The sequence below is a fragment of the Geotrypetes seraphini genome, chromosome 13 (genome assembly GCF_902459505.1).
Source record: "Geotrypetes seraphini chromosome 13, aGeoSer1.1, whole genome shotgun sequence".
NCBI classification, from domain to species: domain Eukaryota; kingdom Metazoa; phylum Chordata; class Amphibia; order Gymnophiona; family Dermophiidae; genus Geotrypetes; species Geotrypetes seraphini.
The window spans coordinates 3,098,440-3,122,313 of NC_047096.1; the positions used below are offsets into that span (position 1 = coordinate 3,098,440).

The window sequence follows — 23,874 nt, forward strand, 5'->3', positions numbered from 1 at the left end:
GGGAGAAATACTCGAGTCCTGAATGTAAACCGCTTAGGCTTTAAGTGGTCTATAAATAGCTTTGGAAAACTGACCTCTTGTTTCATTCCTGGAGGAAAGAGTAGTGGTGGTGGGGAAACAATTAGGATATCCAATATTCTTGCATCAGCTTAGGTACATCTTAGGTTTAATACAAGGGGACGCTGAAAAGTTCTCAGCCCAACCAACAAATTAGAGAAATATGGAGGGGGGAAAAAAATAAAATTGCTGGATTGTGTATAGCCCTCGATGGAGACTGGTTGGGCTGAGAACTTTGCAGGGGCCTCTTGTACTTTAGCCACCATTCTAGGTTGTTAGTGGAAAAACCACTTCTACTTCTTCCAGAATTACAAGACACCTCCCTGCACTGGCTCCTAAAATAAATATTTAGATAAGAGGTTTGAATCACAAGCAGCTTTGGAAGGAAAGACTTGACAGGTTACATAAATAAAACCACAAATCTTTATTTGAACACAGCACAAATAGTGATGTCTCTAAAACATGAGTTTTCAACAGATAAAAAAAAGAGACACCCTAAAGCCTCTCTTTTGTTAGCCTGCAACTTGGCTATGTAAAGAATTACATTCATTTTATTTGTAATCATACATCCAGCAAAACTTGAACTTTGAATTAACATGTGAACTACAATTGACCAACTTGTCTACTGAATGGTAACCATTGTCAGATGAAAATCTCATTTCTAGGGTTTAGGATGAACTGAGGTAGTGCCCTCTACTGTTAGGAGGAATGATCTACATCTAATGTGGTATATAAACAAAAGCTACACAACCATATTGAACTCCATTAGACACCTAGAACAGTGAATTCACAGCAGAGAACACTAAATACAGAGCAGCGGGTGGCTTGGAGAAACCCAAGTGTTAAGGGATTAGGAATACCTCCTTTTGGATATTTCAGGTGCTGCTGCCACTTCACTTTCTCCTGTTTAAAATAGTTTGGGTAGGGGGAAAAAGTCTGGCTAGCTCAGGACCCCACTCTAGAAGTGAACTGTCAGTGGAAAGCACGGTTTGTCTCTTCTGGGCACTTTCCATTGCTATGGACGAGGCATCACAGTGGCTTACTCCAACCAATAATTCTCAAGTTAAGAAGTTTAAAAGAACTGGCCTTTACCTCAGATTCATTTTTATGCACCACAAAGAAAAAAAAAAAAAAGTCAACATAAAGCTACCCATTCAAATTCCAAGGACTGGGCAGCTGGCAACAATTCCTGCCTAACTCCTATGTTGACGCTGAAAGAGAGGTTTTCTCTCCTAACTACTGCAGAGTCTTCAAAGTACAAATATGCAGCCAAGTAAGACCATTCTATTTGTCACTCTGTCACTTTGATGGGTGGGTGACCTCATTGCTCCAGTAGGAGACCCTGCTTTTCTGCTCTTAGCACATGAGAAAGGTCCCAAGTAAAGCCGCAGACACCTGTCGCATTATTCTCTTTAATGGCGTACATTCTTCAAAGCCGTCTGCAGTCTATAGATGGAAACGAGTTCACGGAGCTTGGTGCACTTCCACTTTCTCAATGAGTGATGTGAAGGGATTATCAGAATCGCTTTCCATGGTGAAGAACACTAGTATAAAGAAAACCACGATGGCAAACAGCACAATCTGCAGCGGCACAGTTAGCAGGCGAGGTGGCATTGCCTTCTTGCCCACCTCCACCTTGACCTGCTCCATTAGCTTCGCCTGGGCTGCAATGTCGTCATATTTGAACTGTATTGGCCGTCCAGCTGCTCCTTTAATTGGTCTTCTCCGGGTGGCACTGCAACAACATTGTAGCAAAATGGTTTACTGGGATGCCGTACTCCAATCCTAACCACAAAACCTGCACCCTGCCATAGGAGATCCAAGCAGCAAGAAGAGAACCAGTGCAAATTCAAAGGCTGCACTTTTGCTTCCCTGAGCAGGAATTTAAGTTACCTGTTGTGCCCCCAAATCAAAGGGCAGCTCTTAAGTGACTGGATTTCAGGGATGTAGTCACAGGTGGGGCTAGGAGAGCCTGGGATTTGGCTGTTCACTTTCACCTAATAGTGGAAGCTTCAAGCCCCAAGCTGAAGACTTCTGCAGCCTGCTAAACCCTGTCAGTAAACCACAAGAGGCAGCGGCAGAGCTCCAAAATGCCGATGCTGTGAAAGCTAAGCATTGCTGGAGTGATGAAAGCAGCTCCTGTGGTTTTCTGGCAGGGGTTGTTGGGCTGTGGATGTCTCCAGCTGGCAAGGGTCAGGGATTTCTGCCAGAGTGGGGAGGGCCTTCTGGCTCCACTACTGCAAACATATGAAGTAATCTCTCCAGACAGAAAAGAAGAGGGGCAGTTATTAGTAAGGGGGATACACTTTAAAGGACTGTATTAAGGAGTATTAATGTCCAGACATTAGCTGATAAAGCATGTAAAGCAGGGTGACCCCTTCCATTCTTGGGTGCTTTCACCACCTCGGAGACAAAGTATTCAAGAGCAAGTGGCCTATGGCATCTCAAAGCCACATTTAAGCTTTTTCCTAGATAAACATTAATTCATCTATGAAATACATGCGCTACCTCAATCCTAACGGAGGCTGCGTATCAGGAGGGAGCATTTCCGTTAAGACATCCTCTTTGCGAGAGTCACTGGTCTGTGGAGAGAGAAAGGATTTTAGGAGAAACAGCACTGGCTAAGAGGACAAGGTGCAGAAACGGCCAGGGCCCAGGGTGCATATTTAAGAAGGCATTTTCACTTGCCATTCCTAATTACTCCTTCCTCGTTGGAGCTTTAAAAGCTACAAAGAGGAGAATGTTTAAGTGAAAGTGCAGAAAAACTTAGAATACACCGCAGTGCAGAGAGAGGACTTGGGTTTATACAGTCTGCGTCCTCCTGGGACACGAATGCTGATGCAGACTAAGCTTAACAAGGAAAGAAACCCCCAAGATTACAGCTACCCAAAGCATCCAAAAAGGTTTACGAAAAGTGAAGGCTCATTGCCTGAAGTTTCCTGTACTTGTTAAACACAGATGCTTTTGGTGTGTTGCCTGGTGCCCGACAGGTCATGCTGTTCGTGTTGTTCATAAGATAATCCAGCTTAATAGATCAAGGATTAGATTTCACTTGCACGTTCTTCAAAGACTACCTCAGCCTCATGAAAGTTACAATTTAAGAAGAAAGCAAGGCTAACACTAGCAGAGACAATATAATGCATTAAAATGGTGCAAAAACATAGACATTGCCAATGTACCTTGAACGTTTGATGTTGTCTGTTACTGACATGACCATATGAAGCATAATCAGTCTAAATCAGTGTCTCTCAAACCTTTTTAGCTTCGGCACACTAAACTGAGCAAATGTTTTTTCAGAACATAATAACTGAAATGATAAAATTGCAAAACCAACAAAAAATTAAATCTGAGTTATTTATTTAATGTTCTTTAAGTTATATAGGTAATTTAAACTAAAGTAGATAGAATAGAATTGCTAATCAATGCGATGGATGTGCTTGATTTTGAGTGCAAACTGAAAACGTAGCTCGATAAGATGAAAAGCAAACATGCATTTCATCATCCACCATCTACAGTCGGTCTCTTTTTTTCAATTTAATTTCCGTCAGAACTGAAAATCCAAGTAGTAATAGACTGGATTGCTTTGTTGCTCAAGTTAGGATAACTAGTGCATAAAAAATAAAAATAAAGTTACATACCGTTAGTTTTCAAGGATCAATCATGTCAAAGAATGATGCTTGTTTGGGAGTTCCGCACAGACGCTCATAACATTGACAGAAGACTCTTGTGTATGTGATGTACATGTCATCTATTCTAGTGTATACTTATGAAGGGAAGTTTTTTAAAATAAATTCTGGAATCTCTTTGGCGCACACGGTTTGAGAGACACTGGTCTAAATAGATACAGACATGCACTGAGATTTTGTCTAATTGAATTATATATTTCAAAATATTCAATTTGCTGTTACTTTTTGAAAAACCCTTGCATTTTACAGTTGTGCCACATCATATGTGATATTAGAACAGACTATTCTGGGAAACTAACTATTTAAGAGAAAAAATATGTTTCATCCCTCTGTCCCTTTCCCTCCCCAAATTCACATGAATCTTGTTTCTAAGCTGCTCAGTTCACTATTTATTGAGGACTTTACCACCTTTAGTGACGCTACAGCAAAGCAGTTTACAGGCTAATAGATGGGAAAAGAACGCCATAATCGAGATAGGACAGAGAAATAAGAACAGTTCTGGCTTCGTCTCCATGTGAGAACACCCACTAGGGATTCGAGGCAAACCACACCTTTGTGCTCTGGGGACTCTGTGGGCTGTTCTCCGGCACTCTCTTGTAACCAGATGATCTTTTTTCTATCTGTTAGTATCCAAAACAGACAATCAGTAGCAAGACAGCATCAGGTAAAACCAATAAACCACAGCACGTCTCAAGAACAAAGATACTCACCTAAAACAGGATGAATATCCTTACACCACGGAGGCACCATTCCAGTGGATCCCAGGGAGGAAGGGGAGACTACCCAGTCTTCTAGAAACCTTTGGAAGCGTTCCACTACATGTTTTTCCACCTGCTGCTGTCACAGGACTCAGTTAGTCTAATAACTACAAATAGAATTCAACCTCTAGGGGAAGGAGGCAGGCTATTCTGATGTTCTCCGAGAACATCTGCTTTTCTCGGAGGACAAGCAAGCTACTAATATTCTTACATGCAGGAGTCCCTCAAACAAAAACAGGGATTAGTCATAAAGACCAGGCAACTAGCCCTCTTCCCTTTTTAGGCAGCCTGAACAGAAAGAGGGCCTGTGGAGGTGCTGGGTTCTAGACCCCAAAGAGATTGGCATGACTGGTCAGAACAAAAAGATGATCAGATATGCAAAACTCATTGGTAACTTCAAGGGAGGAGTCAAGCACTTCTGGTGCCTCCTTGCCTGCCGACATAAGCCACCGCTGTTGTATTGTCCGAGAAGACCGATTGTTTTGCCTTCCAGACACTTCTCCAGTGCCTGAAGCGCTAGTCAAATGGCTCGATCTATGGACCACTTTTGCTGAACTAGTGTCCAATGACCCTGAACTGGACGTCCATTGCAATGACCCCCCTAAAATCTGGCATTGGTCATTAGAATCTCCCAGAAGGAAATTCAGAGAGAATGCCCCTTGAGAGGGGAGCTGGCTGCAGCCACCACCACAGACTGCTCTTCGCGTCCGGTACCTAGGAAAGCGGTTGCTGAAGTGAGTCCGTCTGAAGAGACCATCGAGAGAGAAGAGAGTCTTGGAGAGGCCTTAAGTGCACCCTTGCCCAAGGGATCACCTATATGGCTGCCGCCATCGACTCCAGGACCTGCAGATAATGCAATACAGTGGGAGTCAGACTGTAGCGGGTCTGAAATCTACTTCTGGAGGTTCAGTCTGAGTGGACCAAGTTTATTTAAAATTTTCTATCCTGCCCTAAGGAGAACCTTCAGAGTGGCTTACAATCTAAAACATAGGAAAACAGTACAGTGTACAAAAATCATCCATAAGTTGGGGTTTGAGGGGAGAAATACAAAAAGATTTAGCAAAAAAACATGTTTTCCAAGATACCAAGACCTGGCCCAAGGCCGTGTCAAACAAAACTCCCCAGGTACTCCAGGTGCCGAGTCAGCTGACGATCCATCTAGTTCACACTCCTCCTTGGACGGGGCTCTGATTAGCCAATCGTTCAACTATGAGTGCACCTGAATCTCTTGTGGAGGTGTGCTGCCACCACACAATCGCCTTGGTAAAAGTGCAAGGTGCCATCGCGAGACCAGAGAGTGCCGAGAACTGGAAATGTTGCCCCAGCACACAAAACCACAAATACCTCCTGTGGGAATGTGGAGTTAGGCCTCCGTCAAATCGAGGGAGGCAAGAAACTCCCCCAGTGCCACTGCCACTATGACTGACCAAATGGTCTCTGTGAGGCACTTTCAGTGCAGCATTGACCGATTTGAGGTCCAGAATGGGCCTCCAGTCATCTAAGCCTCTATTTGATCTGATGACAAATGGAGTATCTGCCTGAGCCCGATTCTTCATCCAGTACTGGCTCTATGGTATGAAGATCCAGTAGCCTTTGTATTATTGCTCGGACTCTGAAGGCTCTCTCCAGCCAAATGGCCAAGTCTATAAAGAGATATGGAAGGGGGGGCACAAAACTATTTTGTAACCTTCTCAAACTTCTAGGACTCAGTCTGCACCTATTTGAGCCCACACCAACCAAAAGGCAGACAGCCTTCGGTCCTGGCGTCATTGTGATTTCTTGGAGGTTGGGGAGGGAAGAGAGCCAGAGGCTTGCCGTCTCCTAACCCCGCTGAACCTCTGCCATGACCCCAGAAAAGACCTCGTGTCACTTGCATAAGAAAAGAATTTGAGAACCTTGAAAATTCCCATGTCCTGTACCCCGAGTTGTCTGGGGTCTATTGTCTAGCAAAGCCTTAGGGCGACGGTCCATAATGCTAGCCATCAGGCCATCCCAACCCTTGCCAAATAGCATTTGCCCTTGAAAGGGAAGCCTGCTCAGAGTGCCTTTAGAGGCCAAATCTCCTGCTTACTGTCTGGTCCACAGCATCCGCCAGGCGGAGACAGCATAAGCAGAAACCTTGTTCATAATTCTGATATCACACAGAGCGTCCGCTATATGATCCACCCCAGATAGGAGCATATATGGATCTTTGTCATCCTCCAAGCTGTGGCTCAAGACAGACAGGTGTGGCAAGCAAGTGCCACAAAGGAAGCTACAGCTGTTGCCTTAATGCCACTTAAGGACCATGCCCACTTTATGGTCCTGAGGATCCTTTAACGGCATGACACTGTTTGATATGCTGGAGTGGGGGGTGCTGGGTGGAGGAGGCATAAACACTTAGAAAAAACCCCCAGAAAATAATAAAGCTGCAGAGCAGAAACTTCCAAGCAGCTTGCTTGCAGAAACAGACTGAGGGGGCAGAAGCAGCTCCCTGGGAAGGAGGCGGAGTTTAAAAGATGACCGACAGCATTCTGCAAGCAACTTGAGGGTTCAGATGCAAAACCCTACTGTTCAGGACATCTAGATACACTGCACTAGAAAAATGTGTTTGTACTGCTTCTTATGACCTCTGCAAATAGTTTACAAGAGGAATCATATCAGGTATCAATTTTGAAAGTCTGCAAGGTACATGGTCCTGTTGCACCAAGAGTACTTTTTGAAGTCCCTGACATATCAATAATCTTATATACCACTAACACCTCACAGTTGAAAGCGGCTTACAAACAATGAAGCATATTTCCAGGATGACCCTACATAAAACCAAATTTGCCACTGCGAGTTTTCTGGGACATACCTGGGGGGAGGGGGGGGAACCCCCAAAACAAAAAAAAATGTGACTAATCATATTTTGATAAGACACAAAAAATATCTACCCAGTGGGGTGGCCAAGGCTTAAGGAGGCCTAGTGGGCCACAGAAAACAGAAGAGTGCTGAAAACCTAGCTAGGAGACATGAGTGAAAATTAAAGTAAAAGTACTCTAGTACTGAGGACTGAAAATTCATCTGCTCCAGAGACTGACTGAATCCTGCACAACAGTGGCAGATGCAAAGCTTCCACAGGTTTCCAGAAGTGCCCAGGCTTCAGAGTGATGTCACGTAAATGGAAGGCTATTCCTCCGAGAATATATATCACACATGAACTTCAGAGAAAAAAAAAACCAACCCAACTTTTTTTTAGCAACCATGTCAAACTGAGCTCCTCTCATGGACTTACTAAAAGATTTTGTGTGTTAGCTGACAGCTTTTTCTGTTTCAGCTGAAACCAAAGCCCAAACTATCCACCTCTGCCCCAAATCAGTGGGGTGCTACAGCCTGGCTTCTCTCCCCTTATAATCACTGGTTGGGGCAGGAGCGATCAGTTGAATTTGCCTATGCCAGCTCCAATCCCAAAATGACTGCACAACCTCCAGTGCCAGTTTAGCAAAATAGTCATTTTAGAGTTTGGAGCTGGCATGGGCAAAAGCAACTGATGCCACTAACTCACCAGTGATTAAGGTAGGTGGTGGTGATGCATCTATGCAGACAGCACAGTTTCAGTTTTAGCCAAAAGTGCATTAGCATTTTTGACTGAAACTAAAAACAAGGCTGAATACTTATTTGGGCCAGTTTTGGCACCAAACTGTTGGCCTCTTATGTTTATTGTGGCACTTTCGCCCCCAGTGATTAAAGAGGTCCTTATAGCGAATCTCTACACCCGCCACATCCCTCTGCATTTACTAAATGGCCTTTCATGAACAAAGCAGTTTACAATAGACTGAATGTAACAAGATTTCTACACATGTGTTAAGACATCAGTGAACCCAAACTGTGAAATGGAAAGCAAAAGGATTCTGTCTACTATAGAAAAGAAAGAGAGAATAAGGCTGATAAAATTCAATCCCCACCGATACCATTCATCCATTCTGTTCAAAGACTTGTCCCCATTCAGCCCCTCTACCCTCCTTATTTCCCTACTAAAATTCTCCATTAGCCTCTCGATGGTCAGTCGGGTGAGAAAACGCTCACTGGATTCAATACTTCCCTGTTCCACCATCTTGGTAAGACTGAAATAGGTATCTGAAGGTGGAGGAGTCTGACTGTATCCTGCTCCTGGATAGCATGACGTCTACAACAAAGAAATGGAAACTCATGAACGAATCAAGTGCACTAATCACAAGACCCTGCTGCTATCAGATCACATCACATAAGAGCCTTACTGGGTCAGACCAATGGTCCATCAAGCCCAGTAGCCCGTTCTCATGAAACCAGGGCTCATCTTCCCTCTAGTACTATCAGTTATCACTGTGCCCTCTACCTAGAGGACCAAGTGTCCTGCCAACACCAGGGTTTGAAGGGCGCCTCCTTCAAGGTACCCCCTCAGTGCCTCTGGTCAGCTGGTAGAAGCCACTGCTGTAGTGGCAGTCATCCTCCTACTTCCGCAGTACGCCCAGGCCTGGTTAATGCCGTATTGTCTACATAGCAGCATATCACTGTGGTCTCAGCCACAGGCTGGCTCAACATTTACATTTTTAATTCCTCCACATGGCCACTGGAAAAGGCAAAACCAAAATGCAATTGTTTTAAAACATTAACAGAGCTATTTTGTTCCAAGATCAGATCGGCATAAAGATAGTTGCTAAAAACAAGATTCCCTCGACAGACACATCCTTATGTATAATTTTCAGATATGGCTATTTAGTCTTTGTAATTATATTAGTTTTAACAGTAGTGAACTAACATGATACACCCCACTCCCATAGCCCACTACAGCTGTGGAAACAAAGGCTTTCTGAACATAGCCTACTGGCTAGCAAAGTGGCTGGACACCAGGGACAGTGTTGAAATCCCACTATTGCTCCTTGGGCCTTAGAGTACACATTTAATTTCTTCCCTAAGGTAGCTACGGTAATAACTTGTCTTATACTTATTTATTGCTAATTTATAACCCGCTTGTAACCTAGGTGAATAATCCAATGTCTTGAGAACTCAGTAGTGAAAGCAAGCCCTAGGGCCAGAGCAGCCTTCAACCTTGTGGAGCTTCTGAGTGTAAATGTTAGTTAAGATGACATCTCTCCTGAGATACCGAGAACTACATTCAACAGTTAACACTTCAATCCCACTCCTAAAGTGATCCTGTACAACAGTGGTCTAACGCGTGGCCCCCAAACTCCTCCATTGCGACCCAAATCCTGTAAATGTGTTCATTTCAATCTTGCCCACTTGATAGGATAACTGCAAAGAAATCTGGGCTACTCAGGTGTCTCATTTATGGAATTTGCTACTGTTGACAATCCAAAACAAAGCGAGTTTTAAAAATATATCTTTGATGTTATAGAATCATTATTAGTATTTGTAATGTTTAATACTCAGTTTGAACAAGGAGGTCAAGCTGTTTACAAAATTAGTAGCCATGTCGTATTCACACGAGGATCCTTTCCATGAAAAAGGTTGGAGACTTCTGCTGTACAATGTCAAGACACGTCCACACTGCTGATTTTTGCAGGTCGAATGGCTGCCAGGACATCTTGTTTTGCTTTATTACAGTGACTCTCTGCCACCCTTCAGAAGCTGCTCCCAAGGTGAATGCCAGGTTGTCTAATGGTTAAACCGGCCCTGCTAAGTTACCAATAGCTGGTTGAGCCCAACACCCTGACTCCAACGGGGACCAATCCAGGTTGCTTGAAAATCTCTCATTAGCTGCAATGGAGATTTATATACATTTCATTTTTTATCAAGCAGATTTTGCAGTGAAGGTCACTGAACAGCTGCAGAAGGTCAACAGCAGACACTGAATATATCTGTAGGTTAGTAAAGACAGCTGAAAGCTCAATCTGCCCAGTTACTCCTATCCACCCAGCTAAACAGGCCAGCTTGTTCCTTACTTAGTCAGGGTGTGTTGTGCACATAAGTGTGGGAACCTTTTGATCGGTGCCAACACCCAGCAGCCCACTTTTGCTGTATGCCATCTAGGCTGTTTACTGAATCCTGATTTGTACTAGCTAACAACTGTCGGTCATTGTCACTGTTAACCTAGAAAGCATGGGACAATTTTTAAAAGAACCTCGATTCTGTTAAACTTCAAACTATGGAAAGTGGGACATGACCCTGGTAAAATTGTAAATGGTGGCCAAAGACTCATTAAACATGCTTCTCCCATTTTGAAATCGCTCTCATACTGAAGGGTTTAAATTGGCACAAATTATAAGTGGAAACCATTTCTATTCTTGCTCACTGCATACTTTACTGTGGCTGAAGTTGCTAGTGGTGTTTGCTGGTGCTGTAACTGCTTCGCTTTTCACAGCAGTTCCATTATCGAGACGTAAACCTTCATGAAGAAAAAAAAAAAAAAAAGAGCCTTAAAGTCTTTAAAATCAGGAATCCTTCACAGGGTAATGAAAGGAGCCCATGGGGATAATGCCCCCCAGAACCTTCCTTTCTGGGTCATTGCTAAAACGAGGTCAAATTTTGCTTGTGAAAATGGATGCTTAAGTTTATGCTATAATGCTGGAGAGTTGGGAGGGAAAGTCAAAACCTTTCTGGGCCTCTGAGAGTTAACAGTTTCCCTTCACAGCTTCCCAGAAAAAAGGTGAATGTCAACCAAGTCTGGTGCTTCTAGGGTTCAGTCATTAATTTCTTGGGGGGGGGGGGGGAGATGGAAACATCTAAAAAAACTTTTAAAAAAGGCTTTTTATTACTCTTAATTAGCAGGATTTTCAGGAATTAGGGGAGAACGTGCCCACCCCTTCAGAGTTTGTGGGGCCGCTCTGTGCTTCACTGGTCTGAGTGATCTTTACACAATCCCAGAACTGCGATGGGCAATATTACAATGAACAGACGTATACCAGAACCCCAGAGATTTACTAGTATTAGGTACCATACTTAAATTTAGATTTCCAAATAAAACAGTCACGGAGTGGCTGTCTGAGAAGTCGCCACTACCTTCTTCCTCGCTGTCCGAATATCGATCAACATCTCCTGTTCCATTCTGTTTCACTTGTGGTACTAACGGTCTTTGATCCAACATCTGCAGCAATTTCTTCTCATAGACAGTTCTTGTGGTTGCTGGAACAGATAAGAAAAGTCCTTATGCTCCTGTAGAAATATCTCCCGCCCTTCAACATGTTACCATGTAGACAACACCAAGCGAGAAGCCAGGGAAACCGTCTGTACCACTGGCTCTCTTTTCTAATCTAGCCTCTGAATAGACTCTAGATGATCACCTCTGGGAAAAGGTGACTAAAGTCGCCAGAAAAAAAAAAGAGGTTTTAATGAATTCTGTTATAGCAAACTCCATTAGTTTATGTGGGGGAAAAAAATGATAGAAACGCAAACATGTAACATGATCCATTCTCAACATTTTGAATTTGCTACTTTAGTCACCTTTTCCCCTAGACCAAAGTTAGAAGGAGATGCACAGAGCCAAGAGCAGGCCATACACGTATCCTTTGTGGTCTAGGATTGGGTCCTCTTGCCATATCAGAGACTAAGTGTCCCTCCCCCCACCCCCCAGGTCAGGTGATGCCTACGTAGTATAGGTCCTGGTCTAACGCCACGTTTGAGAAGCTGCTCCTTCAGTTCGCTGTTGGTCAGACTTTTCACATCCAGCACGCTCATGGTCTTTTCTTTGTCTTTCAGAGATGGAATCTAGAAAAGAAAAAATTGATCCGTAAGACCCTGTGCACATTAATACAGTAGCCACCAGTCACCACTTTTCAGGGTGGGGAAAAGCCAGATTACCAGTCACAGAAACTATTCTATTGCTGTCAGTACCAGCATCTTATACTAAATATGTTTTATTTGGGGTCCTGTACTGACTATATATTAGGAAAAGGGATTGCGACAACCTCACTCAATCTTATCTAATATACCTGGGGCAATGAGTAAGTTGCCTAGGGCCACAAGCAGCAGTGTGGGATTTGAACCCACAACCTCAGGGTGCTGAGGCTGTAGCTTTAACCACTGCACCACTCTAGAAATCAAAAAGTAGCAAGTGAGCCAAGTTTAGAACAATGAAACCACTGTGACATCACTGATGAGGTTGGCTCTTATTGGTGGAATGAGGCATTATGACATCAGGGAAAGGGGTTGGGACCTGTATACCGCCTTTTTATAGTTCTACAACATCACTCAAAGTGGTTTACATACAGGTGCGTCAAGCATTTTCCCTCTCTGTCCCGGTGGGCTCACAATCTATCTAATATAGCTTTCAACCCTTAACCCTACTCCTCTGCCCTCCAACCCAACCCGCTGATTAACCGTTCCCCTTAACTGTATCCATGACATCCTGTTTACATTGTAAGCTCTTTTGAGCAGGGTCTGTTTTTCTTACTCTTTGTGACACTGCGTGTGTCTGGTAGCGCTATATAAATATTTAATAGTAGGGGCAATGGGGGGATTAAATGACTTGCCCAGGGTCACAAGAAGCAGCGCAGGGTGCCAAGGCCACTATGCCACACTTCTCCATACACGTTATAGGGATTTTTTTTTTCTTTTTTGCCACAGAGTCCTGCTTCCAAGAAAAGGCAACTTCTAAATTTAAAAAGCCCATTACATACAAGAGTCACAATTAACAGCCACACAGCAATGGCAACTTTACTGCAGCATTTCTTTTTCTTCCCTTCTAGGCCGGCTACTGGTCACAGGGCTCCTAAGACTTAACCAAACTCTGGTAGCCACAGCCTAGCAATGTTTAGGGGGACAGGGGCACAGCCTCAAGCAAAAGGAGTTCAATAGCTTCTTTAGGTCAGCAAACCCCAAACTTCTCAAGCACTGCTACAGATGCACCAGGAAACTTACCAGTAATCTCAGAAGCAGATCGGAGTGCTCTCAGCAAGGCTAATGCAACAGGCCCTGGACTAACTACTCCCTGCCACAAAAGAGAAAAAAAGAAAACCTGGCCTGTTCCTCTAGCAGACTTTTCAAACCTTCCTGATTACAGGTCTATCTACACCTGAGATCAATCTTACTCCCAGCAGGGAAATGGAGAGAAGTCTGGACCTCTCATATTGGGACACTTTGGCCTCCACTGTTACAAGTTCAAGGATTTTCTTTCTTTTTAATTTCATGACAAACATCTCAAGAAACAGACAATGTTTCAAGTAAATTTAAGTTAATGGTTTCCAAGAGCCAGTTCCAGGGGACAATCCTGGTTTTGAAATTACATCCCAAAGCATTTGGGATTTGTAGTGCCTGATCCTGCCCACTGAAATCAGGGCTAGAAAGTCTCATAACGCACCACAATGCGATGGTCCAAAATCCAGGACTGCCCCCAAAATCACCAGCCTTGAACTGGCTAACTTGGCATCTATGGACTCTGAAAAGGAACACTATGGAAAAATCCTGAGTAACTTTAAGTGTTGAGGGCAGAAATGTTTTCTGAAATATAAATGATGAAAGGAAACCAAATTTAGTAAGTTTACTAGAAAGTTCATAGGAACCTAGATAAATATTTGTCTGCCCAGTAAGGTGGTAGAGCTGCCAACATATCTAGCTCCAGGAGGGATATTTCTGACAGTCCCATCCTGATGTGTTATTGGACCTGCAGGACTGATCTCAGTGGTAGAATCAAGGATTACAAATCCCACAGTGCTTTGGGATGTCAGTAGAAACCCAGGACTGGACAAAATATATCCCTCCTAGAACTGAGTAACTTGGCACCCCTGAGCCCCCCCCTCCCCAGCCATTGGGCTCAAATATCCCTTTCAGTTCAGGTTCTCTTCCAATAAACGACAGTTACTCACAAATGTGTCCACTCTAAATCCTACAGGTCTTTTATAATGACCTACATCAGAACTAATACACAGAACATACTGGTATCGACATACAGGTTCTGCTACCGAGACTAAACATAAGATAAGAACCTAAGAATAGTCTTACTGGGTCAGACCAATGAAACCCAGTAGCCAGTTCTCATGGTGGCCAATCCAGGTCACTAGTACTTGCCCAAAACCCAAGGAGTAGCAATATTCCATGCTACCGATCCAGGGCAAGCCCATTGGCTTCCCCCATGTCTTTCTCAATAACAGACTATGGACTTTTCCTCCAGGAACTTGTCCAAACCCTTCTTAAAACCAGCTAAGCTATCTGCTCTTACCACATCCTCTGGCAACGCATTCCAGAACTTAACTATTCTCTAAGCAAAAGAGATTCTGAAATTTTGCTGGGAAAGTCCATAATAAATTACTTCTTTTGTAAGCCAGAGAGTTTGTGGGCATCTGCATGAGGGCCTGAGAGCAGCCACAAAATTGCTGAATGGGATCCTAACTGGGCGAGCAGCACCCAAGCTTGTGCCACCTAGATGAATGAGAAGAGCTTAATAACTAGCTGTGGTCTTTGAAACCCAGGAATGATCCGTACCTTCCAGGGTTGGGGAAGATAATATGTAGAAATAAACCAAAAAGAATCCAAGTGATACCTTTTTTATTGCACTAACTACTAGAGCATGGTTAGATTAGATTTCGAAGGCAATTCTTCTTGAGATCAGAGTTGAGGAACAAAGGCCGGAATCCCTACCAGGTCAAATACCCTGGGCCCCAAGCCTGTCTGAAGCTGAAGAAAGCATAAAGGAAGGGGGCTTTGAGTCCAACCCCTGACTGAAACAGAGTCACCATCTGCTGTGAAAATGTGAGTTAAGTGAAATGGCAACCACAGAATAAGCCAGGAAGACACACCGGAAAGCTTCCGGGCATGAAAGGCAGCAAATTGAGTAATCCAGCAGCCGGGGCTAGATTCTTCTGTGTGGCAATTCAGCACCTATCTCTGCAACAGCTGCTCACATCTGCTTCAGTCTCTCCTGGGACCTGATTGTTTCTCGCATGTGCTAAGCGGTAAAATAACAAAATGCAGTAGTGCAATAGGAGAAAGTGCTTCAAAAACACTGATTACAACAGGCTTTGTTGGGATACTTCTTTGGTTATTTTCTAAATCAAAAATGATTTGTGAGATCACAAGTGGAAGGGTAGCCAAATCCTGGGGGGGAGGATATGGGAACTAAACGGTTTTCATCTAAGCCAGAGGTGTCAAAGTCCCTCCTCGAGGATCGCAATCCAGTCGGGTTTTCAGGATTTCCCCAATGAATATGCATGAGATCTGTTTGCATGCACTGCTTTCATTATATGCTAATAGATCTCATGCATTTTCATTGGAGAAATCCTGGCCCTCGAGGAGGGACTTTGACACCCCTGATCTAAGCAGTCTGGTACACAATAGTCTTAGAGCTGCACTGGCCCTGGAAAAAGCTGGGTTGTTTTGCAAATTGAAAGACTATTAAGGGCATTTTTAAAACAGCCACTTGGCTGTTTTTCTCGTCAAAAAGTTCACGTGCCGACTTTCTGGACTTCTTGCTAGGCTTCTTAGCCGTTGGCGTGTTGGAGATGGGCTTTGGCGGTGCTTAACATTTAAGTGCCAAAAAGGAGTCAGCCACTGGAGGGATTAAGTAATGGCCCCCTTCCAATCCCACAAAGATCTGAACAGCAGTATCTGGTATGGGAAAGCCTAGTAGAGCATCACACAGGTGTCTTCAGTAGCCTAATGAGCCAAAGAGAGGAGGACCCAGGCCCATAAGCCACTCGAACCACTACATTTATGGTGGAAAGTGTGAGGCTACCAAAACCCTACTCTACTGCTATAAAGGTATTACCTGCATCCATAAGGGCTATAGGGATAGGAGACAGGTGGGTATAGTAGGTTTGGGGCAGTGGTCTCAAACTTGCGGCCCGGTACTATTTTGAGGCCCTTGGTATGTTTATCATAATCACAAAAGTAAAATAAAACCGTTTCTTGATCAAATGTCTCTTTAGCTATAAATGACAATATTATTATTAAGACTTAGCCAAAAGGAAAGATTTATAAACTAGAAAGAGTTTTACCTCATGCAAAATTGTCATTTCTTTAATAAAACATTAACTATTTTTTCTGCGGCCCTCCAAGTACATACAGATCCAAAATGTGGCCCTGCAAAGGGGGGAGTTTTGGAGGTCTCAGCATAAGGGGGTTATGGTGAGATGTACATGAAGCAGGTCGCTGAGCTAGGCAAGTGAATGCAGCACAAACCCCTGTCCTGATAGAGATCCAAAACGCGTTGGTGGGGACTAGTGTAAGAACAGCATAAAGCTAAGTCAGGTATTATTAGCATAAAGAAATGAAATGAAAACCTGTGAAACACAGTACCAGTATCTATGAAATATTAGTGGAGAATTTAGTATGGAATTAACCTATATAAAAAGTACCTGAATGGTCTGAGAATCCCCATTGTGATATTAATTACATCAGCATGATATTTGGATTAAGAGATGTACAGCTGGCACCCTTTATGTGAAGTTCACAGCAGTGCCCTCTAAGCTGCCCCACTGCTCTGTTGGCATTGGCCATTACAATGCTGGCCCCTCACATGTTCAAATGGTCTGCATTTGGACGTTTTGAACTTGGATGTTTTTGTGGTCGAAAAGGGTGAAAAAAGTTAGGCGTCGTAAGGTCATTTTTTTTAAAAAAAGCAAAAAATTGGATGTCTATTTAATTTTCTGCCAAGGGTGCTCAGAATGGTTTAGATGAATTTATTCAGGTACTCAAGCATGTTTCCCTGTTGGGCTCACAATCAATCTAATGTTCCTGGGGCATTGAGTGACTCGTCCAGGGTCAGAGAGAGCAGTGGGGGCTTGAACCACAACCTCAGGGTGTTGGGGCTGTAGCTTTAACCACTGCACCACACTCATTTTGAAAATGAACATTTCCCCACTCCAACTTTGGATGTCTTGTGAGAAACGTCCAACGTCGGACTTAGACCCACTGCTGAAAATGGCTTAAGAAACTCATGCTAAAGGACTAGGTATATAATGAATCTTCTAAGTATAGAACAAGCATTTTCTTCTCAAGAGTATACATTACCATGAAATTTGAGATTTACAGAGCTCAAAGAAGTCTCAAGGGTGGCCAGTGGACCTGTAGGGCCACCTGCATGTCATGGGAACCTGTTAGGCCAGGTTCAGTAAATGGCGCTGTTATGATCTGCGCTAAGATAGGATTCCCGCACACAACAGCAACTTGGTGGGCTTCTCACACCTAACTTCGGGCACTTATGCCTGCCAATACCTGGAGTAAATGTTCGTGCCCTATTGATGCCAGATAGGCATATAAATTCTATAACATTGTACGTAATTCCTGGGAATATCCCTGACCCACTCATGCCCCTCTTTTGAGCTGCATGCTATGAAATTTTGGTGACGTACCAATTAACTCAAATCATTGTCAGAGCTTAATTGATTAATTAGTTTACGCATGCACTGGTCATCTGTACCCAAATTTGGGCAACTTATACAGAATCTGAGGTAATGGATTTTGATCTGTTCAGTGCTTAGAGCCCATTCCTAGGCCCAAATTTCTGCACCAGTATTTATGCCAGCTGAAACCTGCTGTAAATGCTGGCGCCCAACTCATAGAATCACGATAGCAGATAAAGACCACATGGCCCATCCAGTCTGCCCATCTGCAGCATCCACTATCTCCTCCTCTCCCTATTGGCTAAGGCTCTTAACATTTGCATCTCCTCTTCCTATAGGCTAAGGCTCTTTACACCTGCATTGTGAGATCATAGAGCTTTATGGTTATAGAAACATGATAAAGGCCAAATGGCCCATCCAGTCTGCCCATCCGCAGCATCCACAAGCTCCTCCTCTCCCTATTGGCTAAGGATCTTAACATTTGCATCTCCTCTTCCTATAGGCTAAGCTCTTTACACCTGCATTGTGAGGTCATAGAGCTCTATGGTTATAGAAACATTGATCCAAAAACAACATCCAAAGCTATTCAGCACTACCTATAATATATAGAAAAAAGGAGAAAAGGCCTCAGTGTCTAATAGGGATTCCAAAAAACTTCCCACATAGACAAGCCAATCTGTGATGTTTGCATTTTCTTGTAACAAAACTATTCAAGATTTACTTTGTCCAACAAGTAGAGTAGCGATTGAATCTACTATGCGGGAGGATGGGTCATACTAAATGCGGGCACTGCTCTGTGTGCAAGGAGTGTTCATCCTTTGTGATGTCCCTGTCAAAAACTTTATGTGGGACAGACTTCTAGGGCTTTCAAGACCAGACTTATAGAACATCGATCATGTATTTTAAGAGAGCGAGTGGAAACCCCGATGGTGCAGCATTGCATGGATCAGCACCATAATTTTGAAGATCTGCAATGCTGGGTTCTAGAGCAAGTGTTTCCTTCTGTTCGAGGTGGTGATTTTAAACAACTGCTGCTGCGGAGAGAACAGCGCTGGATCGGCCGAAGAGGGAGGAGAACCGCACGGGGACCCCGGGGAAAGGAAGCCACCATGCTACAAGGGCTGCAGCACCCACAGGCAGGTACCCACGTCTGGGCCACCATAGTAAACCTTGGTTGTGGAACGAATTGTTTCAGTTTACATTGTGGCCTATGGGGACATGTGCTTTGATATATGAGTACTTGAATTACGAGCATGCTTCTGGAACGAATTATGCTTGTAAACCAAGGTACCACTGTATTTGGACATCCTTTCTTGTTAGTGAATGTTTTTATAGAAACATAGAAACATGATGGCAGATAAAGGCCAAATGGCCCATCCACAGCATCCACTATCTCCCTAAGAGATCCCACGTGGCTGTTCCCCACTTTCTTGAATTCAGACACAGACTTTGTCTCCACCACCTCTACCAGGAGACTATTCCATTCACCTACCACCTTTTCGGTAAACTCTTGGCACTTAGGCATGGAAATGGCAGTATTCCTGCCATTTTTGGAATACATCTATCATGCGCTTGGCCATGCCTCCTTCTCAGTTGTGCACTCAAGGATTTAGGCGCAAAGGGTTACAAAACAGCATACTGGAAGGTACATGCCCAAAATCTAATTAATGCCAATTAACAGCAATAATGAAGAAACATTTCCACTAGCGTTTCTGCCCACCGTTAAAGGTCTTTTCATTCATTTACTCTTGTAAACCAGTCAATAAAACCATGGCATGGGGTGTTCTTTGCCCACAATGAGTTAGCTACCAATCTCTTCTACTTTCAAATGAATAATATTATTTAATTTTCTTGATTTACATATTCATACAGGGTTATGTGTTTCTTGACTTCAAATTAAACCATATGAAAGCCACATCTAGAAAAGACACATCAAACTGTATCAAAAATCTATTGAACAATGGACAGTCATTAAACCAATTTTTCCAAGCAACTTACTGTAATGAAGACGTTTCAAATTAGAATTGTATCCCTTCAATCCAATATAATAACCAAGTCTTATTATTTGGGCTGAACTCTACCTCCTGCCTGGGACCTAGTTGAACTCCCAAAGCAAGCCATCCCTTTATCATAATTTAGTGCTATTTGTGACATTGTAATTGTCAGTTCTGCATCTCCAATCTAGGTATCTCTTTCCCTTTTTTAACCTATTTCTCAAGGTATTATAGCATTTGCAATACCCAGAACTTTATCTATCATTTTTAATTCACCTATTTAAACCATCCTAAGCGAGAAACAGAAGCTGCTCAGATTTCTAACAAACCCCAAACCTAGGACGATAAAAATACTTTCATCATTTGTATGATCAAGAACACTGCCTGCCCCATCAATCAAATGTTAGTGTCCCCTGGAAGATGGGTACCTGCAAGCACGTGTCTAAGCCCTGCTCTGGCAATACATCCCAAAGGAGGAAAGGGATCAGTCTTCAGCCAAGATTTTCATGTAAGGGTTCTGGGGACCATCTGACGTCATAGGGCAATACAAGACGTAACAAGTCGAATTAAGTAGGTCCCAACTCAAACCGAATCAATCAGGCATATATTAAAAACGACTAAAGTACGAATATATATTAGCAGATAATCGTCACGTTATTTATAACAATTAAAAAAAAAAAAAAAAAAAGTAACTCTGACCCCGACGTGATTCGAACACGCAGCCTTCTGATCTGGAGTCAGACGCGCTACCGTTGCGCCACGAGGTCTGTTGCTCGGTTTGCTATACCATAACTTATAGAAGCTGCCCTGCTTGATTAGCCGCTCTCACGGGGTCAGAGCCAACACAAAGACTGGAAGTCCCTGATGTCACCTTCCAAAACAGCAATCGAGCATTTCCAGTTCAGTCCCCAGATAATATCCGGAAAGAACGTCTGCTTTGGGTTAAATGGTTTGGGTTTTTCCTGAAAAGGTCAGGGGAGATCTTAAACTTGCAAGAGAGCCGCAGTTGCAAAGTTGACGCCCTACCAGAAAGGTCCTGGGATCAGCTAAGCTGAAATCTTCCAGCGCATCCAGTCCTTCAAAGCGGCGCGTTGTGCAAACTCCTCCACCGACACTGTTAGCCAAGCTGCTGACGTCACAATGAGCCGTCGTGTTAACCAAGGTGACGTCATGGCAGAGCTGGACAGCCCCAATTGTCACCTTCAACCAAGTGGGCAGGGAAAAGGCAGCACATATTGTTCTGAACCAAAAACTTCAATGACCCCGACGTGATTCGAACACGCAGCCTTCTGATCTGGAGTCAGACGCGCTACCGTTGCGCCACGAGGTCCGCTGAATGACAGCCCTTCCGCAGCAAAGCTATCAGGACCAGAGGAACTCGTGACGCGCAGGCGCAGAATACTCCCTCCTCCTTGCCTTTACGCTGGCGCATGCGCACACGCTGGCGCATGTCCCGCCTGCCTAAAGTTTTGAGGGAAACCGACGAACGCGACGGAAACCGTGATAAGGACGGGACACTGCCCTTCCGGCTCTGGCCCTAGCCCCAGCCCTTTTTTGGGGTCCCAAATCGCTCTACCTTAGCTGCCGCCACGGTTTTCCGCAAAGCAAACTTTTCAAACCACAACTGTCTTCCCCGGCGGCATCGAGAAGCGCCTCGCGCGCCGTTAGCGACACCACTATTAGCGTTAGGAGGGGAGTCAGTTCCGAAGCAGAAACTCTGAATAAGGAGAGGGGGGGGGGTTTCACTAGTTGACTGTACCAGGTTTTACACCAGTGAGTGTGGAGGCGAGTGACTTCTAGGGTTCATGTTAAGGAACACAAGTTGCAGAATGGTAATAATATATTTTTGCCGCCCCCCCCCCCTTTATTTCATTTTATACTCGCTGAGTGGTATCATCTGGGTCGCGCGCGCCGCTCTTCTAAGCAGTTAGGTGCACGCGAAGAGCGGATGATGTCTGCCGACCAATCAGAGTGGGTCTGGCGCGAGACAGCAGCTGCCAAGTGCCGCCATTGCTAGTGTGGCAAGAAACCTGCCTGATCTTAGTGCTAACTAGGGCAAGGCGGAGTAAGACTTGTGGGGTCTCCTAGACTCCATTCCCTGACCTGTTCTAGATCTAGAACCATGACCACCTCCCTAGGCCTGGCTTTGTGGGTCACATAAGCTTGATGATGAGCTAAGCTAAGCCTAGATTTGAGGCCACCTTTCTGGCCTTCCTGGGGAGGTTGACAGCAGTATTAGTCTCTGTCCCGTCACTGATTTGTAGTTATTTTCTTTCTTTGATTGTAAACCACTTCATTTGTAGCTTGAAGGCAGTATTTGAGGCCTAGGTAAACATAAGCATCCTCTACTTGACTAGAACTTGCCTTAAGCTGGCACTGAAAACTAAATACAAAACAATAATGTAATGTAATTTATTTCTTATATACCGCTACATCCGTTAAGTTCTAAGCGGTTTACAGAAAATATACATTAAAATTATAAGAAAGAAAGGTACTTAGATATTCCCTTACTGTCCCGAAGGCTCACAATCTAACTAAAGTACCTAGAGAGTAATAAAGAAGTGAAAAGTAGAGATAAAGGAAAAATAATCAAGTAAACATTCTAACAAGACTGTTTTAAACTAAGTACTTTGGAAGGTAGAAGAGAGGAGAGAAAGGAATAGATGCAGAAGGAGGAATCGTTGGACAAAAGAATTCTGGTGAATTTTAAATGATAGAAATAGAACAAAACAAAAACAAGTGGCAAAACAATGAATAAGATTAAAAATAATTCATAAACTGGAAAAAAAAATATATTATTTTCAATCCACTGTTTCAGCTTCGGTGGAAAAGCCGCCCGGTGCCGATCTCGGTGTGCGTTGGTGCCGTAAGCTTAAGCATAGCATCTCTGGCTAGGAGAATGTCCCACTTCACAAACTTGTGGATTAGTTCTGGTTTGCCAGTTAAACTGGAGCTAAAAATGTCCTGTGATTTCTGCCATAAAACTATAGCAATTTGTTTTATTTCTCTGACCATCTGAATCATTACTGTGTAACATACAAACTAACCTTTTAATGATAATGAAGGTGATATTTAGAAGATTTGGGCCTTAAAGGAATGGTGCACATTAGATTTTTTTTTTTTAGTCAACAAAATGTAAGTTTGAATTTGTTCAGAGGTGTCAAGGGTGGACCATCCTAAACAGATTTACTATCCCAAAGACTGAGATTAAACATAAAAACAGCCTATTCGGTCTGCCCCAATTCCTTCTCCCTCAAAGACTATGTGCTTGTTCCATGCTTTCTTCAAACCAAAAACCATTCTACCATCCTTTCTGTGAAGAAGCATTTCCTTAGATTACTCCTATCCCCTTTTACCTTCCGTTCTATGCCCCCTAATTCCAGAGCTTCTTTCCAATTTAAAGAAACTCGCCTCTTGTGCATTTATGCCAAGGAGGTATTTTAAAGGTTTCTATATCTCCCTCCATCGTCTTTCTTCCAAAGTATAAATATTGAGATCTTTAAATCTGACCCCATATGCTTTATGGTGAAGAACACTGACTATTTTAGTAGCCACCCCTTGGTCCAACGTCATCCTAAGTACTGTATATATTTTTAAAAGCGTACTCTGCAGAATTGTAGTTTCAAGTTTATTTAAAATTTCTTATACCGCCTAATCAATCCTTCTAGGCAGTGTACAAAATCATTAAAAACATTTGATTAACTAAAATACAGTTTAAAAAGAATAATAAACAACCAACTTTCTGAGATGTATAAAAACATAATACAAACGAGAACAAAGGGGAAAGAAGGGCTGGAACTACAAAGAAAAGAAAACATGTAAGGAAAAAAAACGATAGGGAGGGGTACTGATAATAAAAAAAACCTTCTAGGTTCTAGGTGGTCCTTAAAAGGGCAGTTAGGTTTCAAAGGCATCAAGAAAGAGGAATGTATACAGTATTTAAATAAAGTTTCAGTAGGCTTGTACAAAGGCACTGTCTCCTTTCTTCCTCCCTATACACCCAAGTATCCTGACTTTCACTATTGCCTTTTCTACCTGTTTATCTACCTTAAGATCAGCAGATACGATGACCCCCCAAGTCCGGCTTGACTTTCATGCACAGAACTGCTTCACCCTTATACTCAATAAATAGTTACGCTTTGGA

At 43.4% G+C, this 23,874-nt stretch overlaps 1 protein-coding gene and 2 non-coding genes across 7 annotated transcripts; all 3 read right to left on the reverse strand.

Annotated features, from left to right (window-relative positions):
* Nucleotides 1–462: 462 nt before the first annotated feature.
* LEMD1 (LEM domain containing 1) lies at nucleotides 463–20,987 on the reverse strand. 5 transcript variants are annotated; one of them, XM_033918671.1, is made up of 9 exons: nucleotides 20,757–20,987; nucleotides 12,049–12,166; nucleotides 11,462–11,584; nucleotides 10,762–10,847; nucleotides 8,565–8,648; nucleotides 4,295–4,363; nucleotides 2,987–3,082; nucleotides 2,566–2,639; nucleotides 463–1,792 (listed from the first exon to the last, which is right to left on the reverse strand). In XM_033918671.1, the coding sequence occupies exons 2-9, from the start codon at nucleotides 12,134–12,136 to the stop codon at nucleotides 1,522–1,524; spliced, it is 891 nt and encodes a 296-aa protein (XP_033774562.1). In that variant the 5' UTR covers nucleotides 12,137–12,166; nucleotides 20,757–20,987; the 3' UTR covers nucleotides 463–1,521. The 5 variants fall into 5 exon arrangements, with proteins under 5 accessions (XP_033774562.1, XP_033774561.1, XP_033774563.1 ...); XM_033918670.1 differs by lacking the exon at nucleotides 20,757–20,987 and adding an exon at nucleotides 13,319–13,469; XM_033918672.1 differs by lacking the exons at nucleotides 8,565–8,648; nucleotides 20,757–20,987 and adding an exon at nucleotides 13,319–13,469.
* On the reverse strand, nucleotides 20,426–20,497 carry TRNAW-CCA. The gene has a single exon. It is a non-coding gene; the product is annotated as a tRNA-Trp (tRNA).
* Nucleotide 20,988: 1 nt separating the features above from the next.
* TRNAW-CCA lies at nucleotides 20,989–21,060 on the reverse strand. Its single transcript has one exon. It is a non-coding gene; the product is annotated as a tRNA-Trp (tRNA).
* Nucleotides 21,061–23,874: the final 2,814 nt, after the last annotated feature.